The 12,972-nt window shown below is 39.4% G+C and overlaps 1 protein-coding gene across 1 annotated transcript in view; it reads right to left on the minus strand.

The window, feature by feature from the left end:
- HEPHL1 (hephaestin like 1) overlaps positions 1 to 12,972 on the minus strand; it is a 94,161-nt gene that overhangs the window by 17,248 nt on the left and 63,941 nt on the right. The window contains exons 11-14 of the mRNA XM_077113239.1: positions 11,970 to 12,182; positions 9,579 to 9,792; positions 3,776 to 3,915; positions 1,106 to 1,246 (exon numbers count right to left, since the gene is read on the minus strand). Of these exons, the coding sequence (XP_076969354.1) occupies positions 1,106 to 1,246; positions 3,776 to 3,915; positions 9,579 to 9,792; positions 11,970 to 12,182 (708 nt within the window). The remainder of the gene's footprint in view (positions 1 to 1,105; positions 1,247 to 3,775; positions 3,916 to 9,578; positions 9,793 to 11,969; positions 12,183 to 12,972) is intronic.

Genomic DNA, 12,972 nt, shown 5'->3' on the forward strand with positions numbered 1-12,972 from the left:
TCTCCCACCTCCATACTTGTATAGGTACTTTGTAACTTACTCTGGTGATGCATTTGATTGTTTTCTTCTCTTCCTTTTGAGCATCTTTTTTTCTTAAATTAAGTTTATATGACCCTTACTGTAATTATTATAGTGCTAAGTATCATACGGTCAATTTAAAAAAGAGGTAAAATTGAATATAACTCCCTTGTAATTGCTATCAGCTTCATAATAGCTTCAGTGGCTCTTGACATTCATTACAAACATACTTCAACTGTTCAAATGTAATGGGAAGCCCCTCAAATTGTGAGATCTTTTCTCCATTAAGTTTTTTAAACCCAACTGGAGTTTTACCTCCTTTATAAAGCCTCCTGTAATTACTCCTTTCTCCAATGCTTCTAATTAATCAATCAGAATTCATCAATTTTCGCTCTCTGAAAATTTTAAAAACACTCCCAGGAATATTCCTGAAATTCTTTACCACTTAGAACTTCATCATGTATAAATCGCATTGCTGTTGAAATGATTCATCTTGTAGTATGTGTGTGTGTGTTGTTGTTTTTTGTTTTGTTCTGCTTTTTGTCTTTTTACCAAACTCATTTAAAGCCTCTTGTGAGAAATGTATAGTTAAGAGCTCAGGTTCTGACTTCAAATGAACTTGGGTTCCACCATTAGTAAGGTATGACCTGGTCAATTTATTTACCCCTCTGTGACTTAATGTAGTCATCTGTTAAATGGAGATAATACCATATTTCATCAATTATAGGATACACATTTTTTCACATTTTAACGTATCTGAAATCAGGATGCATTGTTCAATCCGTGGCAAATCAAGATTTAATTGGCATATGATTTCTTTTCTTTAATAACAGATAAAATAATGGCATATATTATAGTCAATGGTATCAGATTGAATGAAATGTTAGTGTTTCCCTTACTAGGCTGTTACAAGGATAAAATGAGATTTAAGATATAAAGTACAGCAACTGGCACTCTCAATATCTGTTAGTTATTTTATCTTACTACTCTTTAAGGTCCCTGAGCCCTAGAAACTCCATAAACAGTTGGTCATTGAATCGAGAATCCTCCTGTACGGGGAGTGATGCAGCCCTTTGGTGTAACTCACCTGGCTTTGTGATGGGCACTTGGAGCTGTTTCCCACTATCCATGTTCTCCACGCCGTGGGCGGAGATGGAGTAGGGCCGTGTGGCTTTGTTCTTAAATATGATCAGGATGGAGTCACCCACCTCCGCGTGTATCATTGGACCTAAAGGAAAAACACAGGCCTAGGTGCATTATTGTTGCTCTTTTCAACAATTACCTAATTTAAATGCAGTTAGTATTTGCCAAAATAAAATAAAGTAGAAGTTAGCATCTTTCTTAGTGTACTTGGGGCACTATTGTATAGCATGTAATATCATGTAGTGTTTGTCAATCAGACAACCTGGATTCAAATTTTACCTCTCTCACTTATAGAGGGACTTTGGACCAGTCACATAACCTGGGTTTTAATTTCCTGAACTATAAGTGGATTTAATAATAGTACCTTTCTCATAAGGTTATGGTGAGGATTAAATAAGAGAAGGTATGTAAAGAGCTTAGTTCACCACATAGAAACACAGTAAGTACAAAATAAATGCTTAAATTTTTATCACTACTGAGAGATAATATCCAAGAAAAGTCATATCTTCATGTGGTGACTTTCATTTGTAACCACCTGTGTGTAAACAGTAATACTTAAGTTGCTCATTTTCTGATAGAGGACATAATAATCATGAGGATTCAATGAAATAATGTACATAAAAGGGTTTGGAAAGGCAAGAGTGACCTAAAAACATTTATTGATTGATTCATGATCAAAATTGATTTCATTACATGTCTAATGCTACTCCTCAATATTTGGATTCCTTAAGGAGACAGGTGTTCTTCAGTGGCTTCCACAGAAGCAGCCCTTCCCTCCTGGAGAGGGCCAGTACCAGCAAAACTTATGGGGTCGCCCTTGCCCATCCCCAGTGCCTCTCAATACGTGGTGCTCACTCTGTGGCACAGACACTGTTTGCCCCAGGCACCATTTCCAGGAAGGTGAGGAGTGGTACCCATTTTGGAACCATGTCAGATCTGATCCATGAGTTTCTCTCTCAGGCATTTGGTGAATTCTACATTCATAGGGAGATACATTCAGAGTCGGTGGGCAGGTCATATCCTTCCATTCTTCAGTTATTCAAACCATGATGTTAATTACTTTTGGGAGAAGGACATTACATGCATAAATGTATCTAAAATTTATCAGACTATTATCTTCAGAAGGAAATATTAAGCATGAATCAGCAGTTTTCTGAAAAGGACTTGTTTTAAAAATATGATAAAACTAGAAAAGAATTCTGTTCATATTCTTAATGGTAAAATAATTATAGACAGATGTGCATATATGCATATATTAAAATAACTATTTGTATACTTATTACCAACTTAGTTGCTCATGTCTTGCCATACTGGTAAGTTAGGGAGAATATCTTCTGATTAACAGCAAGATGGGTTATGGGGTATAATGACCCAGGAATGCCTGCTGTGTGGCCTTCGAGCAATGTCACTAGGCTATGTCTCTCGAGCTGCTGAAAATGAGGGATGAGTCTCAGGATTCCCTGGTTACTGCACTGCTGAGCTTGCCTTTGATGAAGTCATCCTGTTTGTGTCATTTTTACCCCCCTTTTTTTTTTTTTGTATGAGCAGGCACCGGGAATCGAACCCGGGTCTTTGGCATGGCAGGCAAGAACTCTGCCGGCTGAGCCAGATTGCCCACCCTGTTTGTGTCATTTTACTGAAGAAACTCTAACCAGGGCTCTTTGGGAGACAGCCCAAATCCCCTGACAGGACCTGTACCTTTTCTTCAGAATTTTGTCACACACATTTACCACTTAAATGAATGTTCCCATCGGGACTGGCTTATTTGTTGAGACAATCAAGCACATATGCCAATGTTAATAGGTGGTAGATGTGTGGGGGGAGGGTGGATGGGACAGTTAATAATTATAAAACTAGAAGTTGTCTTATTTTAATATTAAAAAGCACCGTGTAAAACCATACAACTAGATAAGTCATCTTGTGCTATTAAATGTTTGAAAGGCTTTCAAAGGTCACTAGATTAGTCCTTTGCCTTAAGATTTTATCCTCATAATGGTTATTCCCCTGTGAAGACTAGGGCAGGAGGAAAGCAGGAAGAGCCTGTTTGTCACCTGGTCAGGACCTCGGGGTATCAGACAGACCAGAGGCTGCAGACAGGCCTGGCTGCTTCTTAGGAGGCCCTGAATCAGAGCCTCCAGAACTGAAACCAGAACTTTGGCCCTTGGTACCCTTCTTGTGGAAGGGGTTTCTCTTTCTTCATAATTATCTTTATGTACATTGTTATGAAACAGTGCATGGATACAAGGACCTTAAAGAAGTTATGCAAGCACCCTGCCTATGGTTTAATTTTAATCAAATTAAAATTTCCTGGCTCAGCAGAGGGATAGGAAAGGAACTTCAGGGTGACAGATCCCAGTTAAGACTGCTCTGATCATATGAATTCCTTTTGTATGTTATCTGGGAGTCTTATTATAACTATTATTTGGTGTGAGCGGTACACATGGTATGCTCCAGATAAAGGGAAAGCAGGAAAATTTCTGCTTTCATCATCATTTCGTCATCAGATTCCTAGATAAATGCAGTCAGGCTACTTTGCTCCTTCCATCCCTTCTCAGGCCCCAGTCTAATAGGACATGTGTGTGTGTGTGTGTGTGTGCTGAAATCTGTGCCTTACCCAGGAGTTCCAAGTGCTGCTCTTGTGGGGGCCGTGCTTTAATCTCCACAAATTCCCCATTGGTGTATTCCCTGTAAACCACCTTCTTGTACTGAGAACCAATCCAGTTTTCAGTGTGGTTCATAAATATATCTCCATGTCTAGAAATCAGAAGCATAAGAAATTAAAATAGTTACCAGGTAGAAAAACTTTGGGTCCTGATAGGTGATTTGGGGGTAATCTGGAACACTGCTTCTCAGATCTGCCTGTGACAGACTCTCCCTGGACAACTGACCTTCTGCTTCTGGTGAGCCTCTCTGGGAGTGGGATACAGGAATCTGCATTTTAAAGCTCCCCAGAGGGTTCGAATGTAGGTAGCCCAGTGTGGACCCAGGTCCTCCACTTGGAAGCTAGGCTCTAAAACTCCTATTAGGGCCAACCTTAAAGACTCCCAAGGGCCCCTTGAAGTGGCACTTCTCTTCTTGAGACTAACTAACCTCACAAACATGCACATACACATACATACACACTCTCCACCAACTGGAATGCATTCCAATTTTTTCATGTGTATCATTCAGTAATTTATCTTTTTCTACATTAAAAGGTCTGAAGAAAGCCTGTAAGCTATGTATTGTATATATACTTATATATTAATATAGAATATGTACATGCATATTTAATTTATCACCAAGTCTCATCAATTTAATTTCCTAAATATAGTATGTCTCACATCTCTCTATTTCCCTCCATTAAATTGCCTACACTCTAATCTAAGTCACCTACATCACTTATTTGAACTCCCTGGAATTGTTCCTAATCTTTCTCCCCACCACCTTGTACTATCTCCTTCCATCTATTTGGCACACTGCATACAGAATGATCCTAAACTATAGATTCAACTGAATCAGTCCTTGTGAAAACCTTTTTATGGCTTCCCACTGCCAAACTCCTCAATTTGACTCTCAAGCTCCTTCACTGTATGTCTTTGCCATCCTCCCTGTCCTCGTTCCATCACTGTGGCCCATATATTCTATACTTTGGTCATTCCAAACATGCACTTCCTTGAACATGATGCACTATACCTCACCTTCAAGCCTTCCCACCTGAGGGTCCCTCTGCCAAGAACACTCTTCCCTCCTCTTCAAATGGACTACTCTTCCTTTCTCAGCTGACAGACTATTTCCTCCTGGAGGTTTTCCCTTTCCCTGACTATCTACCCTCTTGCCACCTTTCCTCCCCAAAAGGAGTGTATGATCCTATCATGAGCTCCCTCACCTGTACTTCCCCTGTCATAGCACTTACCACACTAAACACTTGGTCTAATGCCTTCCTCATGGACCATGATTTAGGTGTGGGAAAGGACCTTGTCTCTCCTCCACACCGTTCCATCAGCACCTTGCATAATATCTAATACACAGTAGGTACTTAATAAATATTTGTAAATGCATATATACCTTCTACCCTAGACTGTATGCTTTCCAAGGGAAAAGAACTTTTCTTCTACTTTTACTTCCTAGGAATCCAAGTAATGTGTGTGACGGTGAGGAGCAGAGTCTCTGGAGCCCCACTATTGTTTCCCAGCTGCTCTCCTCTGCAGAATGGGGTGATGATAATACATCTACTGCACAGGAGTGTTGTAAGAATTAAATAATGAATATCTGTAAAGCACTGTGGCAGGCATGTATTAAGCACTATGGAAGTGCTCGCTCTATATCATCTCCCTAGGATGCCATGCAAATGCTGGGCAAAAGTCGATTGATTGGGTCAAGTATGTTATAAGAATTGTATCAGATAAAGTTTGCAAAAACCCTAGCAAAATGCCTGATGTGCTGGGTGCTCAGTAGATGCCAGTTATTGTCATGAATGCTGGATAGTTATAGTACATGAATATCAGTTCACAAGCTCAGGAGAACTAAGAGTAAAACTTTATTTATCTATAGTAACTTAACTTTAAAGTTCCCTTCCATTGCACAAACTCCTCTCTGGAATTGTTCTCATGATCCCATTTGTTGCCATTCTAGGAGACTGAGGTCTTCTTATAAAGCTCCAGAGAAAGATTCCCAGGCCTCAAAGATAGGGCTTAGGGTCTGTGCTGCCGGGAAATAAATGTCTCAGGAATAACCAGTACCAAGATGTGGTTTGAAAACCAACATGTCATGGCCTTGGGGCAAAGCAGAGGCACAGCAGCAAGGTACAAAGGGGCAATTGTCCCTGGGCTCCTATCTACAGAAGTGCTACAGACATGCTACTGGAGGTACTGGTCATTTCAATTCTGAACTTTCTACTTACAGGATTTATTATACTTTAAACATATGAACACATCCGCATTCCCCTCTGTTTTTATTTACTTCTGTACAATATCCAGAGTGGCAGGGGGCAGGGTGGGAACATAGTGTATTCTCCCCCTTTTTCCCTGCTTCACCATCCACCTCTCTAAGATACTTCTTGGACAGAGAGTCCTAGAAGATTGATGCTGATAGGGACTTAAAACAGAAATTAAATTGAATTCCAAGAAAATAATGAGGAGTATATTTCTTACACACCACTATTCATGGAGAAAGATTGTATATATCACAAAATTATTTTACAATTATTTCTTTAGTTATGCCGCCTTTTAGTGAAATAATTATTTTAGAAAGAGCCAGATTGGTGTTACTATTTTTCACTGCACTAGCATCAGTCATTAGAGTGTAAAGGCAACACTTGTTTCGCAGGACAGAGATGTGTCGTTTAACAAATGGATTGGTGAATAATAGAATGAATTTTAAATTGTCCTGTCCTTGAGGCAAATATTTACAAAATGAAGAGTTTTTAAAACTTTATCCACGAGGGGGCACTATAAATTCTCTTTTTCCAGGAATGTGAGCCATCAAAACAGGTCATCAAGCAAAAAAGGAAACAGATCTGTTTAGTGTCAAGAGCATTTGACATGCACAGGATTTGTGTGTGGTATAGCCACAGAGGATTAGTATAAGGCGTGAGCAGAGGAATAGAAGAAGGAAAGTGTGGCAGGCAGGGATGAGGGTCTAGTAATAAAGAACAAAGAGGAACTGAGGTAGGAAAAGCAATATGGCACAGTGCAGAGAGCACAGATTTGTTGTCAAAAGATCTATATTGAGAGAGAAACAAGTGCTAGAGAAAATGGGGAGAAAGAGATGTACCTATTCACTGTTGGTAGGGAAGCTAAGAGGTGCAGCCCCTTGGAGGGCAGTGTGGTGGTTCCACAGGAGGCTAGGGGTGGGGTTGCCATATGATCCTGCAACCCCTTTGCTAGGCATATACCTGAAGGAACTGAGACAGGGGAAACAAATGGACATTTGCACACTGGTGTTTATAGGGGCAGTATTCACGATTCACAATGGATGGAGGTGGCCAAAGTTACAACTGAGAAGTGGAGGGGGGAACTGTGGTGCATATATGCAATGGATTACTGAGCAGAAGCAAGAAGGAATGAAGCTGTGAGGCATGCAACTAGGTATATGAACCTTAAGGATAGTATGTTGAATAAAATGTCAGGAACAAAAAGATAAATATTATCATGCCTCAATCATATAGACTAACTATAATATAAAAACTCGGTGAACTGAAGTCGAGAGCATGGGGTATCAGGTTGGGGCCTATTGTAAAGGGTCCTAGACTGTAAGTGCTTACAGCAGTCATATATATTCAGGAGTTGTAACTGATATTTTTAAATTCTGAGATACCGAGCTGTTTATATATAACCTGGTCATTCCCAGAAACTTCAGGTCAGAGTTAGAGCTCTGAAGCTATGAAAGTCAGCACTAGCCCATATAGAAACTGTTTAAAAAGTTGAATAAGGGATCAGATTTCAACTAAAAATATAAATGATGCTGATCTGGCTAGGACTGGGGTAGATCAGAATACAAGGTAATATCATATGGATGATATCATCCATACTTTAAAACTTCAACCTCTGTGTGAGATCAAACAGAGAGATATTTATTTGTGAAAAATTTATATTTGGAGTAGCATGTTACCTAATTTAACTTGTATGGTCAGTTTAGTTAAACACCATAAGTACGTGGAATTTTGAACAGAGCATGAGATCTTGTTGGTTTGTCCAGGTTAGTGTGATGCCCCGATATATTCCAGAGTAACTTGAGCAGTCAATAAAGAAGTATTTGCAAAGTCCCCTTGGGGGACTTGGAAGAAAGGAGGAAATATTCATCTTCCCCATTTGGAGAATTTCTGGTATTTTCACAAGCAGTGTGGACAACCAAATCAATAGGCAGAGCCCTCGATCCTGGGGGTTGTCCCTAAGAAATTTATTTCTGCAAAGGATAGGCTAAGCCTACTTAAAATTAGACCTAAGAATCATCCCCAAAGATCCTCTTTTGTTGCTCAGATACAGCCTCTTTCTAAGTCAACTTGGCAGGTGAACTCACTGCCTTCCCCCCTATGTGGGACACAACTCCCAGGGGTATAAATTACCCTGGCAATGTGGGACAGACTTTTGGGATTAGCCAGGACCTGGCATCAAGTGATTGAGAAAGCCTTCTTGACCAAAAGGAGGAAGAGAGAAATGAGACAAAATAAAGTTTCAGTGTCTGAGAGATTTCAAACAGAGTTGAGAGGTTTATCCTGGAAGGTATTCTTATGCATTATATAGATATCCCTTTTTAGTTTATGGTGTATTGGAGTGGCTGGAGGGAAGTTCCTGAAACTGTTGAGCTGTGTTCCAGTAGCCTTGATTCTTGAAGACGATTGTATAAAGATATAACTTTTACAATGTGCCTGTGTGATTATGAAAAGCTTGCGTCTGATGTGTCTTTTATCCAGGGTATGGACAGATGAGTAAAAAACATATAGATAATAAATAAATAATAGGGGCGATAAGGGTAAAATAAATTGGTAGATGGAAATACTAGTATTTAATGAGAGGGAGGGTAAGGGATATGGTATATATGAGTTTTCTCTTTTTTCTTTTTTTGGATTGATGCAAATATTCTAAAAAATGACCATGGGAATGAATATCATCACAACTATGTGATGATATTGTGAGCCACTGATTGTACACCATGTATGAAATATATGCATGTGAAGATTTATCAATAAAAATATTTGAAAAAAAAAAAGATCTATGTTCAGTTCCAGCTCTGCGAATGACTAGTTGGGTAACTTAATTCTCTGCACCTGAGTCTCTTCCTCTATCTATTGGGACAATCATACCCACACATCAAGTTGTTGTAAAGTTGAGGGAAAGGGTCTGCTTTATCCCCATGCTCCCTGGGGAGCTTGGTTGTCCCACAGTCTCAGGCTTAGGTGGCAGAAACTTGGGCATGGCTCTGATTCTACTTGCATGCAGTCCTGACTGGCTACATTTTCAAGGTCTTGCAGATTTTCTGGGTATTCGGCCCAGTTCTTCCCATCCAATTCAGGGATCTCTCCCAAGGAAAGCCTCCTCCCCACACCTCAGTTGCTCCCATCTTGGATCAGCGCTCTGTCAGGCCATCTCCTCAGTCCCCACTCCCTGGGGTCCTCAATCTACACTAGCCCATCTTCTCACCCTGGATCTATACACAATCTCTGCTTCCTTCTGGGTACTTTTGTTTGTCCGGTCCCATTATCACCGTAAGACCTGCCTCTCTCTCCAAATCTATTCATTCTATCTGCTCACTCAAAGGCACATTTGCTAGACAGCCACACAGTCGAGTCAAGCATCTACTAGCAGATGGGGGTGGGGGGCCCTAAAACTACAGGGGTGCATTCAAAACCAGGGCAGTTTTAGGTCTCCACATTTGAGAAACGCGTACAGAGCACGTGCCATCCCACCAAAGAGACTTGGCGACTTCGCCTGCGGTACCTTTCCCCTCCTGAGTCCAAGTGATGCTTTTCGAACTCCCAGTTTTTGTTAGGGGCATAATCCCATTCTACCTCTTCAGCGGCGATGTAAAAGGTTCTTATCATCCCGTAGGGTTGCTCAGAAGGGTCTTTGTTGCCACAGCTGTTGACTTCATATATCTGATTCATGCCTCTGTTGAAGTGGTGCAGAGTGGAACAAAATACCCTGAAAATACCTGAAAAAGAAATGGCTTGGCATTGTGCAATGTTTGATTTTTTGCAATTTGCTTTTAGCAAACCTACATATTTTATTCTAAAATAAATAACCAGCAAGGTGGATTTTTTTAATGTCAATTTTTATAGTATTTAAAAATTAGACCTCAAGGAGAATATATTATTTTGAATATATTTACCTCTGAAAAAATAAAATACTATCTGAAATTCATTTGCAATAGAAAATAAAACTTATAATGTTGCTACCATGGAATGATTACCCTGGGTTTTCCCTACTGTTCACACCTATTAGAGAATAGTCATTCCTGGAAAATTGCCGATACGCATCCTAGTTTAAAAATAAGTAATTAGATTAAGATTCTAGGCAAAATTTAAATTAGACCACATTTCTGAAGTTGTGCCTTTTGCCCTAAAGAATTTTTTTAAATATAAAGTACAATACCCCTGTAAGGTATTATTATTATTAAAGTTAAATGTATTACTCTTTAAGCCCCTGAGCAGAGGAGGTCGCAATGGTAAGTCTACACTACACCAGAAGAAAACAGAAAAGAAAAAATAACCAACAAGCCAGTAGATTTCTCTGCATAGTACCAACATTCAAGTATGACTGATAATTACATAATATTTAAAACTGAATTTTCTAGATGCCTTGACATCAGGTAGACACATCTTACTTAAACTTACCATTAAATACTATAAAACAATAATTATTGGGAGATATTAACTCCCAATGAAATTAGTGAATCAGTGATTCTGCCTTTCTCCTCATAGACTCTTAGTATGCTTCTTATTAACCTTCATTAACTGTGTCTTCTAACCCCTTTCAGGATGAGCAAAAAGCATTGGTACAGTGGATACCCATCTACTTTTTAGGTGCTCTTCATGGCTTATAGATAAAGGACAAGAATTGGTAAAAGGACCAAGTTTTAAAGCATCCACAGATTTATGCACACCACAAAACATAAATTCAAAACATTGACATGGAAGCTCTTTAGAAGTCTGAAGAGCACAAGAGTAAGGTCAAGCGAATAGAATAAATAGCCAAATCTCTAAAATTATCCCAGGTGGCTCTAGCTTTTAGTGCCCCTTTCTACGGATTCAAACTATTTGACCGGTTGCAACTTACTCTCTGCTTTGTTGTGTGTGTGTGTGTATGTGTGTGTGTGTTTTAATCTATTTTTTAAAAAAACAATGTGCTCAAGGTATCCCTTGGATTGGATGATTCATAATTGATTAACTATTGCAATGTACAGAGGTTGAATACTAAGACAAGATTATAAGGCAAAGATTACAGAACTCCTAGTCTTAACTAGTTCTTAGGCAAAGATTATGAAACTCAAGCCTCCTTCACTGATGACACTGAAAGGTATCTAAACTGCAGCTCCAATTTGGAATAAAGAAGTTGAACATCCATCAGTAGAGGAGACAAAAGTGGTCAAGTACTCATTTGGGTATCAGACTGGTTTCTTATTAAACCTGATGAAAAAGGTGGGCTGGGAAAACATGTTGAATGTCATAGCACTTGCTCTCCTCACTTTGCACTTGGCATTTAGCATATGTTCCCATGTACTACTTTGTATCTTTTATTTTTAAAATGGCCTGATTATCCAATGAGCTTGGGAATTTTTAAGAGAAGAGGATTCAGTAGTGGCAGTTTACTGGGCCCTCCTCAGACTCTATACCCAATGCAGCTTGCCCTCTGAGGAACAACAGTATGAGTAGAGAATTGTGATGCCCCCAGATGACTCAACAAGAGCCAGTACTGCTGTCTAGAGAAAGGAGACCAGGGCATGTCCATAACTTGGAAGCATCCACTCACTGTCCATGCATGGTACATGCTTCAGAGTAGTAACCTGAATGATGTTTGTGCTAAGAGGACAAAAAATATTCTCTTCCTTGGGGATGAATTGTCCCTGGAAAGAAATTAAATGCATACTCCTCGGATTTATGTGACAAGGTCATTTAGAGGGTTTCCATTTCTGCTTTGTGGCTGTTATTATAGATGTTTTTCTTCTGTCTTTTACATTATATGCTTGAAGTGAAATAGTTAGGATTGTCTGATTCTATCCATATTCCCCTGAAATACTCAAATTCTGTCAATTTCTCCTGGGGGAGAACTCTAAGAGGATGCGTCTCAAGATAGGAGTTTGGCCACCTGAGGTGGGGTCACCAAGTTTACCTGCATGGTCCGGCTGCATGAATGCTGTTGTGGCAATGTGGGGAAACAGGGCCAGGGTGTCGCGATGAGTCCCTCGTAGGTGAATGGTATTCCCTTGAAAATGCACTCCATGCATGTCGGTGTCAGTGCCCATTCCAATCATATGCCAGGAAACTCTATCCTTTTTGCACATATTTAGGCCTGGCAGGTTGCCATACATATAGCCATTAATAGCTAAATGAAAGGAAAATGATAGTCAGAGCCTACTTTAATTATATAGACATACTGAAAGCACATCATCTTGTGAAAAATGTGGGGGTGGGGTGGGGTGAAGAGCTGCCAGTGTGCAGACTATTTATGGAAGAACCTTGTTATCAGAGAATAAATAGTTCTGGGAAAAGTCATACAGTGAATCAATTAAAAAATGGAGACCAAAATTGATAATAATGAAATTATACTAAATTGTAAAGATATTTAATAGCATATAATTGCAAAGGCATTAATTCTAAGAATCAAAAAATGAATACATCAGACTATTTTTTGGTATAGTTTTTCTGACAAAACTGTTTGATGGTGTGATATGTGATATCCTTCATTTCACACTTGACTTTTTTTTTAATCATGATTCTTATAACAGTATCTGTGGGATTTCACCAATTTTCCTCATACTCTTCTCTAAAACCTTTGATATGAAAGTCAGTTTCTTTTGCAGTTCCTATCTTCTCATCTCCCTAGTTAGGTCTCTCTCCTGTGGTTATTAATTCATTTGATTCTGCCACATCTTCACTTGTCAATAGCTATGCAATGAACTCTAGAACTTATCCAATATCACTTTACTGATTTCATGGATCCTGCATCATTTGAAAGATTTGCAATTGAGTGACATTATATTTGCATATCTGGTCAGATGTTGGCAGTGAGAGAGGAAGATGGGTGGAGATGAGCACTAGTGTAAGTGGAAAGGGACTGGGGTGGGGAGAGCTATGTTTATAAGAAGTTAGTTCTTGAGTGAATATTTTTGCCT

The sequence above is a fragment of the Tamandua tetradactyla genome, chromosome 8 (assembly GCF_023851605.1).
Source record: "Tamandua tetradactyla isolate mTamTet1 chromosome 8, mTamTet1.pri, whole genome shotgun sequence".
Classification (NCBI taxonomy): domain Eukaryota; kingdom Metazoa; phylum Chordata; class Mammalia; order Pilosa; family Myrmecophagidae; genus Tamandua; species Tamandua tetradactyla.